Genomic DNA, 21324 nt, shown 5'->3' on the forward strand with positions numbered 1-21324 from the left:
CGTGACCTGAGTCGAAGTCGGAAGCTCAACGGACTGAGCCACCCAGGCGCCCCTGTTCTCAGTTTTTAAGAGTCTCTTATGTTTTGGCTCCCTCCCTCTCTAACCTCTTTTTTTTTTTTCCTTCCCCTCCCCCATGGTCTTGTTAAGTTTCTCAGGATCCACGTAAGAGTGAAAACATATGGTATCTTTCTCTGTATGACTTATTTCACTTAGCATAACACTCTCCAGTTCCATCCAGGACAACATTTTATTTTACATGAAAAGGTAATGGTGCAGTAGTTACCAGGAAAGTTGAGTAAAGTAACAAGTATGTAGGCTTAGGAATAGTTTTTAAATTTGCAACAGACATCAAAGAAATCCTATATGATATACAGTTCAAGCAAACACAAGAAAGCTCAGGCTCAGCTTCTATGAACTATTAAAAGGATAAAGACAGAAGGCCTTTTATCTCAATAGGACTTTGAACAGCTTTTCAACATGATAAAGACACATATAAAATACAAACACAAAATACATCTTCCCATTCTAAAACATTTCTTTTTAGTCCATATGTGCTTTGAATAATCTTGTTTTACTAAGTACCTGCTGCAAATTTCACTCCAAGTAATCTCTCCTGGTGTAGTGTTCTAAGAAGTCAATAGCAGTGGCCAGCAGAAGAATATAGTAGTTTCTCTGCTATTTCCAGATTCTGTAAAATCCCAATGCTATTGCCAGGCATGTAAACACTGAGGCTGTGAAAAGAAACCAGGTTATGGGTCATGCATTTGTGATTATTTTACAGAGACAAACACAACAACGTCATCTTCAATTTAAATGAAGAACAAAAGACAAAGGAAATCCAATCTTTTTTCTACCTTACGTTTTTTATTCCCAGAAAATTAAGCTAAGGATAAAGGCTGTCCTTTAGGGCAGGATTAATACCAATTTTTAAAAGCTTCCTGTATTTAAAACCTCAGTAAGGATGATAGTTTACAAATTATGTCAGTTAGATTCTGTGAACAGTGTTTAAAGTCATTATAATTAGCATTAACAATGCTACTTTAATACTTTATTAAATAAAGTATTTTATTTAATGACTACTTTAAATAATTATGAAATTGAATTTTAGATCTTGTAAGTGGAAAAACTTTCTTATATATGAAAAAATGATGTAAAGCTAATAAAATAGACATCTGTATTATCCATGAAAAAATTTTAATTGCTTTTTCAGTACATTTAAAAACAATTTCATGATTAACAAATTTATAAATGAAATTTTAATGAAATTTAATGAAATCTCAGTGAGGTAGATGAAAAGGCAGAAAAGGCATCAGGCTTTTCAAGTAGTTAACATACTACCTATTCTTTGTTATATCATTCTAGATAGAAAACCTTGTTCTCCTTTAAGAAGTTAAATCTGGGTGAGGCTTTTAGTGACTCCTTAGTTTTTCTAGTGTGTTTTAACAGCCTTAACTTTTAAAATAGAGACTCTGAGATGAGTGGCAAACTTTTTTGACTAAAGATGCAAGAAACAGCCTTTCATGATAAAGCTACTGTAATTTTAATATATAATATATATCCATGTGATCCTAAGATTAACTGAAACTTGGTTAACGATAACACACAGGGAGGCTGGATATTTGAAGAGGAAGAATAACACTTAAGTTTCTTGTCTTATTGCCACTGGTCAATTCAATTATACATTCACCTACTGGATCCTGAAACTATTTGCCATGTTCCAGGCAGTGTGCTGAACAATTATAAACATTATCTTATGTAGCCACGATTAAAACCATACAAGATTGGTGGTGTCCCACTGTATAGATAAGCCAATAAGCTCCAAGTTATATTGCTGGCAAGTGGTGGACAAGGAGTCAACATTATGTGTACCTATGTCCAAAGCTGTTTAACGTTTATTTATATTTTGAGAGAGTGAGCATGAGAGAGATAGCACGAGTGGAGGAAGGGGAGAGAAGAGACAGAATCCCAAGCAGGCTCTGCATTGTCAGCGCAGAGCCTGATGTGTACAATATACAACATAATGGTTCTGTATTTAAGTTTCTCACTTCTCTTGTCAGCTGTTACTTCCCATTACTGTTACCCTGCCACCCAAATAGCTTTCACATTTGTTATTTTCTATGGCCTGTAAAGAACACATCCCTATACAGGATGCTCAGGTGACCTTGTACCTGGTACCTCTTAAATACTCTGTAAATGTTAGCTCCTGTTATTACTTGTCTGCCTAGAACAGAATCTACCACATTAACTATATAGATCAAATGGAAACTGCCACTGTCTTAACAGTTCTTATCTCCTTGGCAACAATGATCTGGGTCAAAGGTTGGTGTTTGACCCAAGATGGGCCATAGAGACTCCTCCTGGGGATTTTCTGAATTGGACATAAGGAAAGGGGTAAATTTTCTTGGTTGGTGAAACTGGTACGATAGGAGTCTGGAAGCTATTAGTAGCCATGTTTCCAACCCAGGAAGAAAGATGGATAAGAGAATCAGGCAGATATTCAGGGACAAGATAATGAGTAAACTGTGATTCTAATTATCCTGGAGTTCAAGCTATACCTCTGCCCTTCCAGAATTCAATATGTAAACTAATGAATTTCTTTCAATGCCTAAGCTAGTTCAAATTGGATGTATGATCATTGAAACTAAGAGTCTTGATTGATACATGATGGGAAACCAAATTATCCAAACTGATTACAATTTATAAGGGTTTCTTCTCTAAGGGAAATCTAAGATCTTTAATGCTGGGGCTTTATTAGTATTTTTTTCCTTTTTGTTTCCTTCTGCTCAAGACAATTCAGTATGTGAATCTCAGGTAAGTGGAGTATTACTGTTTTATGTGCAACATCTCAGGTATTCTATGTCCAACTGATCTACTCATGACATTACCTCCCCACCTGCTGAGTATGAGATTCTAATTTCCTAAAAGGCTTAACAATAACCTCAGCAATAACATATATTTGAAGGAAAAGGAGGAAAGAAAATGCCTTCAAAGAGGATGATTCCAAATCCTCAGTGAAAAGAAGGAAACGAAGGTAACTTAGATGTATTTTTGTAAACAATGACTAATTTCTTTTTTCTTTTTAATTTTTAAATATTTATCTTTGAGAGAGAGAGCGAGAGAGCGAGAGAGCATGTGAGCAGGAAAGGGGGGCAGAGAGAGAGGGAGACACAGAATCCGAAACAGGCTCCAGGCTCTGAGCTGTCAGCAGAGTCCCACGCAGGCCCAGAACTCACAAACCATGAGATCAAGACCCGAGCTGAAGTTGGATTACCAACAGACTGAGCCACCCAGGTGCCCGAATGACTGGCTAATTTCTAAACAATAACTTGTTAATTTCTTTTGTCACTGCCAATAAATCTATACAAGTCTGTCTTATATACAGCCATTACTGAAAGAAAGCTTTCTGGAGATGACCACCATCTTCAAACTGAAGGTAAAAGGGACTTTATTTTTAACTAAGATACTGATCTTTGGATAAATATTCTAGAGGAAGCTGAGCGGAATCTGAAGCTCCTCCTAACCTGGGTTGCTCGGAGATCTGTTTTGAAGGTGGAACTGAATGCTGCAAACTGGGCTATTTTGTAATTTCCCCTGAACGTCACCAATGAACTAAAGATGTCTGGTTCCAGAGACTTTGCTAGAAAAGTGGTTTTCAAAACCTGTTTTAGTCTTAGAAGTATTTTTCAAATGAATCTTCAACAGAAGCTCAGTAGTTTAAAAAGACAAAACATTGTAAAAGATTCAAGTTGAAGAGAGGAAGGGGGTATGTATCAACTGAGGGCAGGGGAGCGGGGCAGGCTCCACTTCTACTCCTGCCAGGTCAACATAATTAGTGGCTGCCCAGAAAACCACTGATGGTATAAATCAGCAATTTATTTTGGAAAATAATATAAATGATTTTAAATGTGCATTATCTCTTTGACCCCCAATTTTAGATGTTCATAAACAATTTATTACATAGAAATACTAGCATAAAGACACAAAGATGTGTGTCTGTGAATGTAATGTTTACACATACATGGCTGTTGGATGCACTATTTCTCATAATGAAAAACTGGCAGAATGTTAATAGAGGTTTGGAAAAATAAATTATGGCTTTTTCATATAATGGAATACTCTGCTTTTGAGTAAAAAGATACATATGTTTTGCCACGGAAAGATACTTAAAACATTTGGTTAAATTTGAAAAAGTTGTAGTCTGTACAATACAATCTATTGTTTTTAATAATCTGTAATGTTTATATACATAAGAAAAAGCCTAGAAAGAGATCTACTAATAGTAAATACATGTGGGGAGGGAGTGGAAGGCTTTCACTTCAACTATATTGCTTTTGGTTATAGGACACAATTTATGAAAACACATTACTTTTTATAAAAAGAAAGTACTACTAATGTAGGGCATTTTTCTCATTCCTTCGGGCCCTGTAACTGGGTCAGGTCACATGGTACCTGAGCTCAGTATGTGACAGTCTAATTTTTGGGTAGTATCTGTGCTCAGCTGGATTTAAGGTAAAAAGGTAATTTCCCCCCTATACTTGTTATCATTTTTGCCTGTATCTATTTTAGTGATCGTTCTCTGGAGGTCCACTCAAATCCTTATGGAAGAATGTAGGAATAAAAATAAAATTTCCATTTCTTTCCACTGTGGAGCAACCAATTTATCTTTTTTGCATCATTCTGTACTTGTTTTTATACATTTCTTAGACATCTATATGCTTTTTCCTATTAGTAGGTTGCAGAGTTGCCCGTTAAACTTATATACTAACTGCTGGTTAAACTTCCACTGCAAGTGATAAAGGAAACCTGTTATACTTCCTCCTTTTTTTCTTTTGTGCTCCATAGTTACCCTGGGAGATAGTAGCTAACAGATCTCAAAATCAAATGTCAGCAATTACTTTCTCTGACAAACACAGTATTAAAAAGGAAAAACCACACACCCCAAATGTCACTTAGGCTGGGTCCCCAAACTGAAGCTTATTACCTAATCTAATTGCAGTTTAAACCTGCCCCAGAAGTGTAGTCTTAACCAGTCAGTGGGAATTTTGCAGTCATCCGCAAGGGTCCCCTCCATCCCCTAAAAGAAGATGAAGTAATTTGCATGATAAAACTACCTGCACTCCCACTAAGGGAAAGGGACTTTGCCCGGAACAGTCCCTTTCTTTTGCTAATAACCTTCTTGCCCGACCCTCCTTCTACAAAAACCTTCTATTTTTTCCCCAAGTTTTATTTATTTAATCTCTATACCCAGTGTGGGGCTCAAACTCAGGGCAAGAGTCAGCATGCTTTCCCAACTGAGCTAGCCAGGTGCCCCCAAACCTTCCATTTTGTACAACTTCTGAGAGTTCGCCTCTACTTGCTAGATAAGATGCTGCCCAATTCATGAACTGTTTAATAAAGCCGATTAGATCTTCAAGTTTACTTAGTTTTGTTTTTTAACACATCCGGTGGCAGCGAACATCTGTTGGCATTTGGGGACAATGAGAAATACAGGTGTGGCACCCAGAAAACCTTAGAGTGTGCTGTCCTTGCCATTTCTGAAGACCACTGGTAAGTCCCTCTCAGTTTCAGCTCCACTTTTTGTGTTCAAGTTGCGGATCTAATTGATTCTCCAGTCCTGGGTTCAGGAGTCAGTTTAGACCTACAGCAGAGGCTCTAATGGAGTGCCCTGGTTCAATCTATAATTCCACATTGGAATCCTTCCCCCAGTTCCAGTCCACAGTCTCCTTGAATCTGCTGGAGTCCACTTTAGGAGTTGCTGGTGGTGTGCATGGCCTTCTTTTGGACAGTCTGCAGGGACATTATTTTGGTTACTACTGGTGTGCTGAGGTGCATGTATGTCTGTCTTGTGTACATAAAGGCTACTGCTAGGATCTCGGAGGCCAAAAAGCTGCAAAAATTGGTGGGCACAGATTGACATTTAAGAGCTATTAGGGTACTTGCCCACCTGACCCAAAGACTCTTGTGTTTGAAAGATGGTCATGGAAGAGGTAGACTGATACTAGGTCTAGGTCAACTGCCAACGTCAAGAAAACTGTGTAACGAGGCACACTGTAACACATGTATAACCCCCAAAACAGCAGCAAGTCCCTCTTAGGTATTAGTTTGGCTCTGAGAAACCCAAAGGCCTAGCTAAAGAAATGAGATTCTTTATGTTCAGAGAGTTGAGTGTGCCACCTTCTGGCACAGCTGCTTATTTTGTGTCTAAAAACTTAGTCCTAAAAGATGCAGATGACTAGTAAAATGAATAAATTTTACTGAGAACAATGTGGAATTACAATGGCCATTATGGGGGAGCACTCCAATTAGACAACCTCATTCATTTAAGAAGAATACTTGAAAGCAAGGGCTCTCAAATTAAACAGAGCAAATGGTCCAATTAGGAAGCAGAATCCTCTAAAAGGTTTTAAAATTCTGTAATAGTTTCATTAAAAAAGCTAATGAAAAAGAGAAAAGGTATCTAAAACAAGACTAATAAGATGTGCTGTAACTCCTACTTCTCCCCTCTATCCTTTGAGTACTCATCCCAGTGATCCTCTGTCTACACTGCCTTTCCACTCTAAAGAGACTATGGCAACAATTACCTTTTAAAATAAGACCACCTGAGGTTATAGAGGATCTTTCACCCTTTGGTCAAAGGCCAAATTAAGGGCTGTAGTTAGAGAATTTCTTAAACTCAGGGAGGATCCTTAAGAGTTTCTCTGAACACCTTACCTCCTGAGCTCACTTGAGAGAGGGTAATAAAATTTCACACTGTCACTTCCTTTCCAAATCTAGATCCACTATTATTGATCTTTTGTGGGAAGAGCTGTTTCCTTCTTGCTTGTTATTTTTATATCCTAAATATGGCTTGGTTTTCTGCCTGCCTAGGACTTGAAGGTTGTTGGTTCTTCTTTTTGCTCTCTTTGGGAGTGACTCTAGACCTTGTGAAGGTAGTAACTTTTACACCCTCTTTGAGGATGCCTCTTGGGTCCCTGAAGTTCTTTAATACTGCCAGAAATATTTACTATTTGTCCCAGATGAAACCTGACAGACTGACTCAATAACCAGGAGTTTAAACTGAAAGCTGACATTGATAGCTTGACAGAGTACTTTTAGGCCTTCTCCCCTCAGTTATATGTACCAGAGGGAAAGAAGACATTCTCATAGGTGGATGGGTTTGTCAGTCCTTTGGCATCACTGAGGTGGCAACCCAATTCTTGGAGGAATTAAAAATAGCTGTCCTATTTTATATATCTAGTCTTTACAGGATCAGAACCGTGATTCCAGAAACAATTCAAAGACCTCCAATCTTTTTTTACCACCCCCCAAACCTCCCCTATTTATCTCAAAAGTTTTTAAATGTAAAAATTCTGGCCTTAAGGAAACAAAAATTTCTTCTATGAGAAGCTTGTACTTTATTTCCCTGTGCCTTTAAAGTGTTCAACCAGGTCTTCTCCAGGAACTCTTACCTAGTCCATCTCATTGAAATGCAAATTTCAGGGAGGTAATTCTTACCAAGTAAAAACAAAAGGGAAGAATCTTGTGGAACTTGACTTGCTAAGGACAAATATAAATCTTAAGTGTCTTCTCCATTCATACTAGAAACAGCTCTAGCCATCTAGACATCTGCCAGATGTCTATTATTCCATCTACCAGAAAAACAAATTCAGACCCAAGTTTTATAACTAGCAAATTTAGTTAGTACCTATTTCATGGCAGTAATTTTAAAACAAGCTATAAGATCTCTATAAGCATTGGTATGTTTACATAAGTCTATATATGTGCATTGTAATTATGTGGTTACTTCCTACCTCTGGACAGTATTGCTAAAATTAATTTGTAATAGAGCTCTATTTAGTTGGTTTGAAGGCAAGCACTTACAAAACTGAGGACTCTGAAACTCTCAGATAAAAACGAATCCAAGTATTTTCCAAGTTCATATATTCTGGAAAAATATTTGATAGGAAAGCTAGTTTAAGGTTGATGGTTTAATTAAGACAAACATGTTTTGGGACGCCTAGGTGGCTTACTGGGTTAAGAGTCTGACTTTGGCTCAGATCACGATCTCACAGTTCATGGGTTTAAGCCCAGCATCGGGCTCTGTGCTGAAGCAGCTTGGAGCCTACTTCAGATTCTGTGTCTCCCTCTCTCTCTCTCTCTGCCCCTCCATAATCTGTGCACGTGCGCACGCTCTCTCTCTCTCAGAAAATAAGCATTAAAAAAAAGACAAACATGTCTTTAGAGTTATCAACATTATATATAAAACTTTTGAATTTACTAGCCAAGTAAGTAAGTACATGTTCTTTTATAAGATCTGTGAATAAAAAATAATAGCTTAAGATAATGGCTGACTTTGCCTAATGTTTCAATGAGGTTTTAGTAAGTAATTTAAATATGATTTTATTTTTTAAGCACTTTTAAATTAAAAAAAAATTTGTGTGTGTGAGAGAGAGACAGACAGACAACATAAGCAGAGGAGGGCAGAGAGAGAGGGAGACACAGAACCCAAAGCAGGCTCCAGGCTCTGAGCTGTCAGCCCAGAGCCCGAAACAGGCCTCAAACTCACAAACTGCAAGATTATGACCTGAGCCAAATTCAGACGCTTGACTGAGTCACTCAGGCAGACACCCCAGTAATTTAAATATAATTTTAAAGAACAAGTAGAGTAAATAGAAAGTTTTAAGGAAACTTTTAAAAAAGTTTCTCCAAATCTTTTTGGTAACTTGAAACCTTAAAGTTTTGCTAAGTTAAATGACTTAAATCTATTAAATATCTAGATTACTTCCAAATAAAACAAAATACTAAAACATTAATTTACTAAACATAGGTTTATCTACTTTTGGTTTTCTACTACAGGGAAACTAAAAGACATCTGGATGTATTAAAGCTACATTAGAAAATTTTAAATCATTTAAAATGATTCTAGAAAATTTGAAATGTATTCATGAATTTGCAAATTAAAAGCATGCTGGTAAACAGATGTTCACAAATGCTTCGTTTTCACTAGAAATTAAGGTTTCTAAGGGTTAAGAATTATTTTTAAATTTTTTTATTAACAATTTTTTTTAAAGAGTATTTTTTTATTTAGAGAGAGAGCATGGTAGAGGGAGAATCTTAAGCAGGCTCCATGCCCAGTGGGGAGCCCAATGCAGGGCTTGATCTCATAACCCTGAGATCCTGACCTGAGCCAAAATCAACAGTTGGGACGCTTAAATGACTGAGCCACCCAGGCGGCCAAAAGTTAAGAATTCTAATTAATATATGTAGTTGAAGCTACTAAAAATAATAAGGGAGGGGCGCCTGGGTGGCTCAGTCAGTTGAGTGTCTGACTTCGGCTCAGGTCATGATCTCACAGTTTGGGAGTTCAAGCCCCGTGTCAGGCTCTGTGCTGACAGCTCAGAGCCTGGAGCGTGCTTCAGATTCTGTGTCTCCCTCTCTCTCTGCTCCTCCCCTGCTCACATGCTGTCCCTCTCTCAAAAATAAATAAAGATTAAAAAAAAATTAAAAAAAATAATAAGGGAAACATCTCCATATGCCAGGAAAACAGGATGTGTTTTCAGCAAAAAAAAAAAAAAAAAAAAGGTATGAAAAACAGAGATGTATTTTGTATTTTTTGTTGAGGTAAAAGAGAGTAATTTTGTCCTAAAGTGAGCCTGGTTGTTTAAAGAGAAAAAACAGGACAAAATCAGAATGCAGGAAAAAAGAAAATGTTGGATAGAAGGTTTGTGAAAAAGCAATCTTTAAAAAGGAGTTTTATGTGTGGTCAAGGTGGTTAAGATAAAAATTATTTAAAATGTTTTAATATCAAAAATAAGCTGGTACAAAATTAGAAAGTAGTATTCCCTCTGTAAAAAAGGATGAAGTTTTCTTACACTTTTGGTCTGCTTTTGATAAGACTGTAAAAGTTTCTTTACCTTTTATATTTAAATTTCATAATGATCTGTGATCCTTCAGGCAAGTGCTTTAAAAACTTTTTTTGACAGCGCATACACCAAAGGATTTGCTAAACCAATTAGGCTTACTTGATATGCATATTACATGGAAAGCACTGGCAAACAAGTAATACAAAGTCTTGCTTATATTTGTAAGATGTGGCACATGTGGATGAAGTCCATTTGGTTGCTGCAAAAATGGCCCCTTATTGCCAGACTTCTGCCATCCTAATGTCCTTGTAACATGGCAACAATGTACTCAAATCTGAGAAAGTAAGAGGGGATAAGCAATGGCTGTAAATTACAGTTGGGGCAAAAGAAACTGAAGACAGCAGCTTGGTTCTTTCTGGCTCCCTGACAAACCCCATTTCCCATTTTTTGCACACCTTCACCTACTGTACATTTAAGAGGACTCAAATTATGAAAAGGCATTGGTGTGAGGCTTGTGTAAAATTACAAAAACGGTCTACCAAGACCTGACCTGTCTGGTCCATAATCATGGAAAAATTGTTTGTATTTGGAGGCTTCAGATCTCCTTCTGGACCCTTTTAATACCTGCAGGTGGACTTTATTCAACTATCACTTCGTATGGGTTATCAGTGTTCTTGTTATTGTATGTGTGTTTTCCAGATGTGCTGAAGCCTTTTCCTGCTGTAAGGCACATTGAAAAAAACAAACTGCTAGAAAATGTGAAATACTCTCTTGGGGTATACCTTCCATGGTCTCTAATAATCAAAGCACTACGTAAGTCACACTTCACTGGGCAAATCATATTAGCCTTAATGAAAACCTCACCAACTTCTTGGAATTCTATTAGAATTGAATACAATTCTGCACAACCTTCTGCTGAGTCTCTGTTGTCTCACACTGGCATGACCAGCTACAGTAAGTCTCTAATGTCTTATGCTTAAGCCTGTCATCAACAGGTTAGAGAAGCCTTCCTGGATCCTAATTCAAAGGAAACCTTCAGTCACAATCTGTAGCCTGGTGACTGGGTATTTTAAAAATATCACCAGAGGAAGACAACCCTTGAATCCTATTGGAAGAGACCTTCCTTCCCAAGTGCTCCTGGCACTGTTGCAAATCTAGAAGATGCTATCGACCTCAAAATCAAATTGACAAGAAAGAGAAGTAGCTGACATCATAGAATGCTTCTGCCCAAGATGACAGATCAAGACTTCATACTCTAAGTCAACATAAAACCTTCTTCCTCTTTTCCTTTCCTTTATTCTACATTGGCCTGTAAAGATAACACCCTCATCTGTAGCTCCCAGGCCACTGCTAAAGTGGGGTAACCTCTGGAATTTAAACAACCTTTTATTTCAGGGTAGGAGAAAATCTAACAACTGTGCCTTCAACTTTTCACAAGCAAAGTAAGACATTTCATTGTTTTAGCTCCCCTAAATTTAAATTGTTGAGTTAAAAAGGACCTACACTGGATGCTTTTGTGATTTGGGATTCACTCCTTTTGGCAGATCCCTGTATTTCCCTGGTTAGGGATAAAGGTAAATGAGACGGCGATCAAGAACTTCTCCTTAATTCTTAAATTATAAAATTTGCTGCTAAAGAAATAGCAGCCCAGCAAAGATCTTAGATTCTGCAGCCAAAGTTGTCCTTGATAATGGAATACCTCTTACGTTTTAGTTGAGCAAAGAGGTGTCTATGCTGTGGGGGCTATCTGCTATGCCTAGAGTAATACGGGGAAGCGGAAACTCAGTTATATAAGATCGAAGAACAGGTTGCTTAGCTTAAAAAGTGGATTCCTTCCAGAGTCTTTGAGTTATTTGCTTTTGACTGGTGCTAATGGTCTTCCTCTCCTTTGTATCCCCACACCCCTACCCCTCTCCTTAGCGTAGGATGTCACGTAACCTCACATTGCCTATCTTCGTGATTTCATATCTGTAGGGACTCCCTGTGTATATATGAAACTAAATCTGATTTCCTCCCGTTAAACTGTCTCATGTCAATTTGATTCTTAGTCCAGCTAAAAGAACCTTGAAGGGCAGAGGACATTCCTTCTTCCAGACAGCTGGCATAGTTGGTGGGATAACCTGCTGATGGCATTATCCCTGGGTGCTGCTGCAGCAGAGAGCTCCCCAGGAAATCTGAAATGCAGCCTGCAGGAGGTAAGATTTCCTATCTTGTCTGTCTCCTGGAATCTCTATCTTTGAAGTCTGAGAGAGTGACACTGGTGAGAACCCTTTTTCTAAATTTATACGAGCAGGAGAAAATATCTGTGGAATTAGTTCCTTGGCCTTAGTGACTCTTGATAAATTTGTCAGAGAACTTTTTGGTTACTGATCCATTTCATCCTGGGAGTGGTCTTTGTATTCTTGTGTCTTTTATGTCGTTTGTCATACATTAGGTAAAGGCTGTTGCTAAGGGACATCTTGGAAGCCAAAGTTGCAAAATTAGTGGGCACAGGTTGGACACTTAAAAGCTGTTAGAGTGCTTGCCACCCAGCTCAAAGACTCCCAGGTTAGGATAAGCTGGTCATGGAACAGGGGAGGCTGGCACTGGGTCACCTGTCAACTTCAAGAAAACTTCTGTGCAACAAGGTACACTGTAAAACACACACAGTCCTCAATCCTCACAATCCATAACATAAGCCTCCTATGTATTAGTGTGGCTCCAAGAGACACAGGCTTAGCGAAAAGAAAAACCAGATGGTTTTTTTCCTTTGTCTTACTGTATGTCCTAAGAGCATAGCTTTGTAACCAATGAGTATATCCTTTTTGGTCTCCAGCATCCAGGGTGCACCCTAATGCACCATTAGGTTCTGAGTCTCTCTACCCTGCCATGCCAGCTCAGCACAGGTGTCTTATGAGAGGTCCCAGGCCATAGGGACCTTTGTCATCTCAACCTCTGTTGCTTATTAGTAATTAGAAAGTTCCATTCTAGTAGGGCCTGCCTGGTGTTAAGAGATTAGTGAGTTTGTGATGGGAAGAGTCTCATTTTTGTGGGAGACCAGAGACACTGTTTTCATTGCATTATCCTCACTACCTGTGCAACAAAGGGCTTTGCTTCCTTTGATTAATTTTGGGAGTGAACCTTTGGATCACAGGGGCTACATTATCTACATGTTCTCTGGGTGCCTCCTGTGGCTTTGGCTAAGCTATTAAAAGGCTTATTGGTTTGAGTTGCTATTAATAGATATTATTTGTCAATGGCTAATTTAAATTGGCTGTATTTTAAAAATGTATATTTTATAGTGAGCTTTTCAATTATCTTATTAGTATAATGACTAGCCTTAGGGACTTCCCTTACGAGATGAACAGAAATCAAACTGAAGACAAAAATCAATGTCCACATCCAACATAATGCCCCTTCTTAAAATCTAGCCTTATCTGCCTCTTTAAACTTCCATTTCCCTATAAGATTTACAGAGAAGTCTGGCATAATCTCTAGGTTAAAAGTATACAGGTTGCTCACGTGAATGCTGAAAGCCAGAAAACGAATGTTAACTAAAATGCCCAAGACTGTCAGTAAGGCTCTCTTTGCTCCTACCTTCCAGGGCTCTGTAATCGGGCTCTACCAGCTTCAGGCCTTTCTATGCAATGTCCTTTACAAGTATATTCCAGACCACTCACCACAAAAGAAATCACATGAAAGAAATCTGGCCAGCGGAAAAGTCTTTTAAGTTATATAGCCCTTCTACCTCTCAGAGGATCCTACCAAATTTAGAGAATTGAAAAGGTTAATGACTATTCACAAACCCTCTTCAGAGAGAAACAATGACCAAAATTTCTCCTAGACCCTCCTACAAATGGGCTGTGAAGAGCCAATATTCAGGGGCTGATAGGGGATAAAGCCAAGGTTGAATTGTATACCCAGAAAACAGGCTTTTGTTATAAAGTGCTTTAGAAAGATTTTACCAAGGCATAAAGCTTTTGATTCCAATTTTTGTTAAAAATCTGATATAAAGAAGCAAATTTAGTTAAAACAGGCCAAGCCCTTGATATTCAGGCTATAATTCCATTCTTTGGGAATTGGTAACAACTGTCTTTGTCTTAAAAATCTCTAAATGGCTCAGTGGGTCATGATCTCGAGGTCTGTGAATTCGAGCTCCACATCGGGCTCACTGTTGTCAATGCAGAACCTGCTTTAGATCCTTTGTTTCCCTCTCTCTGCCCCTCCCCTGCTTGCTCTCTCTCTCTTAAAAATAAACATTAAAAAAAACTCTATAAAGCCAGAAATGCAACTACAGAAACAAATCCTATCCATTCCTCTCACAACGTCTGTAGGTGTTAGAAAAGATCAGGATATTGGAATGAAATTGTCCTGCTTAAAGAAAGAAAAAAAGCTAAATCTTAAATAGGAGTTACCCTGAAACTGAAAGAAAAAAAATAGTTTTGTATTCTTTCACTCTCTCGAAATTATAAATCTTACCATGTCTTTAAAATGGAAATATAGTCCATAATTGCCTAAGACTGAAAATTAAAAATGCAAACTTCTAAATGGGCTCTTGTGTCCAGACTCTAGGACCGTTGATAATGGAGTAGATATGTCCCATCTCCACCTTGGAGAAAACTTGGATAGTATCTCCATACCTTTGGGATATAAAATTTCTATCCCCATCATCTCTAGGATGTCAGAGCCATTCTTTGAAATACAAACATTAGGGAGAAGCTTTTTATCAGGAGAAAAAAGGGGGAAGTATTTGGAAATTGGGACTGTAATGTCCTCTCCACAAATATGAGTAAAAACAGAAGTTAAGAGTTTACTTTGCCTCTTGTCTGGATATATGGGTCTGTATATGTTGTAAGTGTGAGATATTTTCTCTACCTAGGAATGGTAACATTAAAATCTGTAATAGCTCTATTTCAGTTGGTATGAAGGCAAGTGGTTATAATTGAGTGTTCTAAAACTCAGAAAGCTAGAAACTAACCCTAATTTCAAGTTCATATGATCTGGGAAAAAATTCAGTATTAAGGCCAATTTAAAGTTATTAAAGACACATCTTTAATTAAGAGTTATCAGTATTAAAAAAAAGTCCATGTTATCTCTGTTGGAAAATTTATCAGAAAAAAAAAACTCAGAGGACAGTGGGTAACTTTATTGCCTCATGAACTTTTGTGGGTAAACATAATTGTTAAGAACAAGTAAATTTAGATGTAAGTAAGATTAAAAAAAGGTTTGTATGTAAACTTTTGATTTTTTAAAAAATTTGTTTCTTCTGAGAGAGAGGTAACACGAGCTGGGAAGGGGCAGAGAAAGGAACTGAAGCAGTTCCATGCTGTCTGCACAGAGCCTCATGTGGGGCTCGAACTCAGACACCTAGCTGACTGAGCCACCCAGACGCCCCTGCATATAAACTTTTAAATTGCTTCCAGAATCCTTGGTAACCTGAAACTTTAATGTTTTTGCTAAGCTACACATAAATTTATCTACTTTTGTTTTATTACAGAGAAACTAGAGATAAGTTTAGATGTTAGAAAACATGTTTTGGAATTCATTGTGAAAAAGCACATGTTTCTAGAAATTATGAAATGTACTCACAAAACAGTTCACAATTGTTTACTATTTAGTTTTCACTAGAAATTAAGGTTTCTACGAGTTAAGGATTCTAATAAATGGTAATAATTAAGACTCCTAGAAATAAAGGAAACAACTGTGTATGCCGGGAAAGTAAGATAGGTGTTTTGGGTGAGACAAAGTATGAGGAATAAAAATTGTGCACTAAAATTGCAGTATGCAACTGATGTCACCCTTCTCTGACTTGAGGTCTCAGGTGACCTTAAGGAGGAATCACACAGGTAGAACTGGCAAATTGGAAGCAAAATTGCAAGCACTATTTTCAAACAATCAGATATGATAGAAACAATGTATTAAGATGACCTAAGGGTCTTTCTTGTGTCTATCAGTAAACCTGAATTTTAAGGACTGTAACAGATTATACCTTGTGACACCCAAGTATTTGGAGAATGCTTACAAGCACATAAACTCCTTCCTTTTTATGTATATAATCTGTAGCTCACAAGTTTTTGAGTTCTTCAGAGCAATCTGAAAGACCGTCTCCCAGACTACAGTCCTCAGTAAGAAAAAAAAAAAAAAGCATTTATTAGCATACTTTGAAGTTGGTTTTCTTTCACTTGACAAAATACAGTTTTGCTAAGGGAAAAGAAAATAATTTTGTCCTAAAGTGAGTAAGGTTATTTAAAGACGGAAAGTTGTAGAAGGTTTATGGAACAAGAAATTTGAGAAAAGAATTCTATGTGTGGTCAGTACTGGCTAAGATTAGGATGAAGTTAAGTAAATAATTTTGTCACTTTGTTAAAAGAACAAAATTTTCCTGAACTACTGGTCTGTTCTTAACAAGTAATTGCAAACAAAGTTTCTCTTTACATTTAAAGTTACCTGCCTAGAAAACAAGGATTCTGTGTTTGGTCTTCAATGACTTAAGAAAACTGAGTCTTGATATTAAAAGGGCTAAATTTTGGGGCGCCTGCAAGTGTCTGACTTTGGCTCAGGTCATGATCTCACAGATGACATGTCAAGTTCTGTCCTTACAACTCAGAGCCTGGAACTTGCTTCAGATTCTGTCTCCCCCTCTCTCTGCCCCTCCCCCATTCACTCTCCCACTCTAAAAAATAAACAAAAAAGCGCTAAATTTTGCTCACAACTATGTAACTGTCTCTAATTGCCTTTGGAATCTTTTACTGTCACTTTGGCTAAATAATTAAATATGTTTCAAAATAATTTGTGACCCTATTTAATCAAATATACAAACCTTTTAAATATTTTTGATAAACTTCCAAAAATAAAATTCTGAAGTTTTTGGACCATGATCTTAAATGTAAAAGATTTTGTGAAAATTTGGTATATTAAATTGCATGGGAAGCACTGTCAACACTAAACCCTCTTAGATTGTTAATATAGATATGTTATTAAAATGGGTGAAACTCCTAAAAATCTATTATCTTTGAAGTGTTGTATACCACAGAAATAACTAAATTTCCTTATCAACTGTAATCAGATCTAGAACCATGGTCATATTTAAGTCTTGTCATGTTACTGTTTTAGTCTGATGCTATTGCAAATGTCTTTAGTGACTCATGTAAAGAACTCTGAGTACAGGTTTCCAATAATTTTAAGATAACTGAACCAGGTAAGAATTTTTGAACTAGTGAAAAAACAAGATCTAAGCAGAACAAGAATTATTAAATAGGACTGAATGAATGGAAATTTATTTTTAAGACTTTATTTGAAACAATGATTTTTGTTTTTCCAGATATATGGAAACTTTTTTTTTAAGCTAACTAATAGCAATTTGAAACATTTATCTTTTTCTCCCTACCTGATCCCTCCAGCATTCAGAAACCCAGTGAGTATTCTAATTTCATGACCGTATATTTGCATAAGTTAACTAAAAATCTCTTCTCCTTTTGACTAGAATGTTGTATTTTAGACAGATCTGCACAGATTCAGATATGAGCAGACAGCTTTAAGGAACTAAGATGGACTTTATGGGGCATAAAAAGCCCCTTTGGAAATATCATCCTGATTGATACCTTGCTTACAGAGTACCCAGCAGCTTTACCAGGTGAGTAAAGAAGGTCACTTCCTGGTCAGTGCAGGAACCTTGAGAAGAGAATTCACCCAAATATATAGGTATTGCAGGTGAAGTCTGACCGCAAGTATTTGGCTTGGCTTCTGGCCTTGAGATGCTGTTAAAAGTTCAATCTGGAAATCCTGATGAGTAGTTGCAGCAAAGGAGATCTTAAAGAGCCTACAGAGTCAACTGCACTTATGTAAATAATCAGGCCAAATTTTTTTGTTTTGTTTTTTGTTTTTAAATTAAACTTACTTTACAATACAATTAGTGTCAATTTGGCTATGAAGGTGATTACAGAAAGAAAGACACACCTGTGTCTAATACCTGTGTATTAGATTTTAATATTATTCATCAAACTGGAGTAGAGCCTGATTGCCTCTAGTTTCCTCCAATGACTGGCTACAACTGTCTAAACTAGTATTTTCAATTTTTCTCCTACCTTTCTGACTTGGAATCATGTTAAGAACTAAAACTTTTCTTTTCCCTGAAACCCTACAAACTAAACTTCAGAAAAATCACACTAGCTCACACCTAGAGACAACAACCTTCATGCCTGTCATTCTATGGGTCACTCAAAAGATCAGAGACAGTTGAACTATAAATGAAAATCCGTCAGACTCACTGCTTGCTCTCAGTCTGAAAATGCTTCCAGCCTGACAACTAGAAGTCATGACTACCCTTGACCCAATCATTAACCGTTGTTTTCTTTTGTTCTGACAGAACCAAAACACCCAATTACTTATTTAATACCTGATTACTTAAATCACAAGCCTAGCTTTGAGAATATCCCTACCTCATAACCTTCTGAAATGAGTTTAACTGAGCTGATCTATTGTCTGATCTATTGTACTAGGTGATCTGTTGTACAGACTGGTTCAATGAGACAGAACAATCTACCAGTGCTCAACTTTCATGTGTGAAACTTCAGGGAAGTTTCCTTCAAGTGCCAAGGGCAGACTGCCCCAAGACAGGTGATTTTGGCATGAATATTACTTTGAGTTAAAAGCAGTCAAACCTAGCAGATTAGGAAAAGCTTCGTACTCCCATTCAACTGCCTAAATTTACATTTACATAACGGACAGCCTATATACCAGGAACACAACTATTAGTGGAGATTCCTCTTTACCTAAGATATCTAGTATTTGCATAACAGCAACTTTTATTTTCCAAACATCTCCTCTCACCTTCCTGCCAATGGCCGTCCTTCTCTATGTATCCTCAGACCCCTAAACCCCTTTCCTTAGCTCAGGATGTCATATAAGCCTTATGTTGCTTGAATGTCTTTGGAATTTCATGTCTGTTTTCTCCTGTTAATCTGTCTGATGTCAACTGCAAAGGACATTCTTCCTCCCTGATAATACCGTAGAAAAGAACAACAAAATAGTGGTAACTGAGAGTAGCACTAATGCTTTAAGTTTTGATCGTATTTTTTAGTTTAACAAAGGGGGTGAACTGTTAAACTGAGATGGTGTCACTCAGGCCTAGTCTGAAAACCAGGGCTTAATGGCTAATCTAATTGTAGTTTAACTGGTCCAAACTGGTCAGTCAAGAATTTTCCCATTAGTTATAGTGGGTCTGCCACACAGCCCTCTCCCTTTCCTCAAAGTGTAATCTGTGTAAGACTTCTTGTTTTTTTACCCTTAAGAGAAAGTGACCTTGCCTGGAACAATCCTTTTCTTTCGCTAGTAACTTTCTTGTCCCACCTTCCCTCTACTTGCTAGATAAGAGGATGCTCAAATCATTCAAAAACAAAAAAAACCCCAAACAATTAGAGGGCACCTGGGTGGTTCAGTCAGTTAGAAGTATGACTTTGGCTCAGGCCATGATCTTGCAGTTTGTGAATTCAAGCCCTGCATCAGACTCTCTGTTCCTCCCCCACCTGTGCTCTCTCTTGAAATAAACTTGAAAACAATTAGATCTTCAGATGTACCCCACTGATTTTTGTTTTTTAACAAAATATGGAATTACCTTACCTGCAAGGTAACGGATAGTCTCAAGCTTGTTAGACTCCATCAGTGTTTTTAAAGAAGCAATTTCAGTGTCAATTTTATTACAGGTTTCTGAAATAATACTTCTGGTTTTGGTATCCTGCAGTAAATAAGAATGAGAAAATTCTGTCCATATGACATAAATATTTACATTAGAAACCCTTACTTACGGGCTGTGTATTGCAAAAATTTTAATGGTGATAAAAAAAAATTACATGAACATTATAAACTGACAAAAATTCCTTCTATTTTTAATATTTGGAGATTATTTATTAGGATTATCACATTTTGAGTACATTCTATTAAAAGCCTCATAGGAAGAAATTTGAGACCTAAGAGGGAAAAATTTTAGTCCTAGAACTTAAATTCCTTAGGATATCACAGTTAAAACTTTCAATTGTGTAAAAGAAAAAAACTCAACCAGATTTACAATGCGAACTGGCAGAAATGCTTGCTGGGTAAAAACAAATGCTATGTGTAGAGGGGTTAAGGGGTAGAAGAGCCCAGAAATTAGCCCTGAGAGAATTTGTTGATTTCCTTGTTCATCTCCTCTATCCTGACAAGAAGTAAGAGAATATAACAGAATACATGGAAAGGCAAATGAGACCCTCCCTTCTATTTAAGAACGAGGTCTCTTCTGTTAGAATGTAGACCCAATGGCTTTTATTAAGACGATGGCTGAGTAAAAAAGCTACATTTCACTCAAACCATAGAGATTAAGCAATGATTACCATTTAGCATTAGGAGAAAGTAAACAGTAGTGGAGTATGGAGTTTAGAATCCGGGCTCACATTCCAGCTCCACCATTTATTAGCCGTGTGACCTTAACTTCCGTGTGTCTCATTTTCCAAACTGGTAAAATGAGAAAAAAGAGGGCCTACTTCAGAGGCTGATAAGGAGAATTAATAGAAGTAAAGCAGGTAGAACTATCTGATGTATAGTAAGCACTCAATAAATATTCACTATTTTAAAATTTTAAAGATAATTTCATTGAACCTGTGCCCTCATTTAAATGTGAATCCAGGTCTTCCAAAAAATAGTTTTTTTCTATATAAAAATAAGCTGGCGGGGGGAGCGGGGTGTGCACCTGGGTGGCTTTGTCAGTTAAGCACCTGATTCTTGATTTGGGCTCAGCTCATGATCTCATGGTTTGTGGGTTTGAGCCCTATGTTGGGCTTAGTGCTTGGAATTTTTTTCTTCCTCTCTCTGCCCCTCCCCTGCAGGTGCCTTCTCTGTCTCCCTCAAAATAAATAAATGTAAAAAAAAAAAAAAAAAAAAGCTCAGATACAACACATAAAATACATGAGTGGTATAAAAGAGAAGTTTTACATACTAGCTTACATTTTTGGTAAATTCTGTGGTTGCTTCCATAAGCTTCTTTTCTTGATCTGTAAACTAAAGGATATGACAAATCAGAAGGTTAAAAAAAAAAAAAAAAGACTAGAAGGAATTAATAAGTTGCCAAGAAAGTATATTTAGAAGCATATTACCATATCAGTTACTCTGCTCCTTTCTAGGTTGATGTCCAGTTTATTGTCTGCTCTGATCTGACTGGTTTCATTCTTTACAGAAAATCAAAATATTAAAAAAGCAATCTCATAATGTTTGTTCTTAAATTAATAAAATATTTTAAAGTGAGAAAAGTAAAACTTACTATCAGTTGCTGCTTAACTTGTTCCAATTCAGTTTTCATTTTCTAGGTATAGGAAAAAATCACATGCAATTGCCATTAAGCCAAAAGCCCATAGCATGATTTATTCAACAAATCTGAAACCTTGCATTAGCAAAAACTGGATGATCTACAGATTTCTAATGAAGCACTAAAAATAGACAAAAAAGGAAAGTAGTATTTCATCATATTCAGAAAATT

At 37.1% G+C, this 21324-nt stretch overlaps 1 protein-coding gene and 1 long non-coding RNA gene across 9 annotated transcripts in view; one reads left to right on the plus strand and one right to left on the minus strand.

The window, feature by feature from the left end:
* Window positions 1-228: 228 nt before the first annotated feature.
* The window catches only part of CCDC90B (coiled-coil domain containing 90B), a 48156-nt gene continuing 27060 nt past the window's right edge, over window positions 229-21324 (minus strand). For 4 of the 6 annotated variants that reach the window (XM_053203750.1, XM_015074494.3, XM_053203749.1 and 1 more), the window contains 5 exons: window positions 21109-21150; window positions 20945-21016; window positions 20796-20849; window positions 19440-19554; window positions 229-731 (listed from right to left, as the gene is read on the minus strand). In XM_053203750.1, coding sequence (XP_053059725.1) covers window positions 676-731; window positions 19440-19554; window positions 20796-20849; window positions 20945-21016; window positions 21109-21150 — 339 coding nt within the window. In that variant the 3' untranslated portion in view covers window positions 229-675. Of the gene's footprint in view, window positions 732-5638; window positions 5788-19439; window positions 19555-20795; window positions 20850-20944; window positions 21017-21108; window positions 21151-21324 lie in introns of those variants that run through there. The other 2 variants (XM_027039890.2, XM_053203752.1) reach the window with 2 other exon arrangements.
* Window positions 5778-21324, plus strand: part of LOC128311878 (uncharacterized) — a 37083-nt gene continuing 21536 nt past the window's right edge. The window contains exons 1-3 of one of the 3 annotated variants that reach the window (XR_008290526.1): window positions 5778-12037; window positions 17222-17235; window positions 17320-17454. This is a non-coding gene — a long non-coding RNA (uncharacterized LOC128311878). Of the gene's footprint in view, window positions 12038-17221; window positions 17236-17304; window positions 17455-21324 lie in introns of all 3 variants that reach the window. The other 2 variants (XR_008290524.1, XR_008290525.1) reach the window with 2 other exon arrangements.

The sequence above is a fragment of the Acinonyx jubatus genome, chromosome D1 (assembly GCF_027475565.1).
Source record: "Acinonyx jubatus isolate Ajub_Pintada_27869175 chromosome D1, VMU_Ajub_asm_v1.0, whole genome shotgun sequence".
NCBI lineage: Eukaryota > Metazoa > Chordata > Mammalia > Carnivora > Felidae > Acinonyx > Acinonyx jubatus.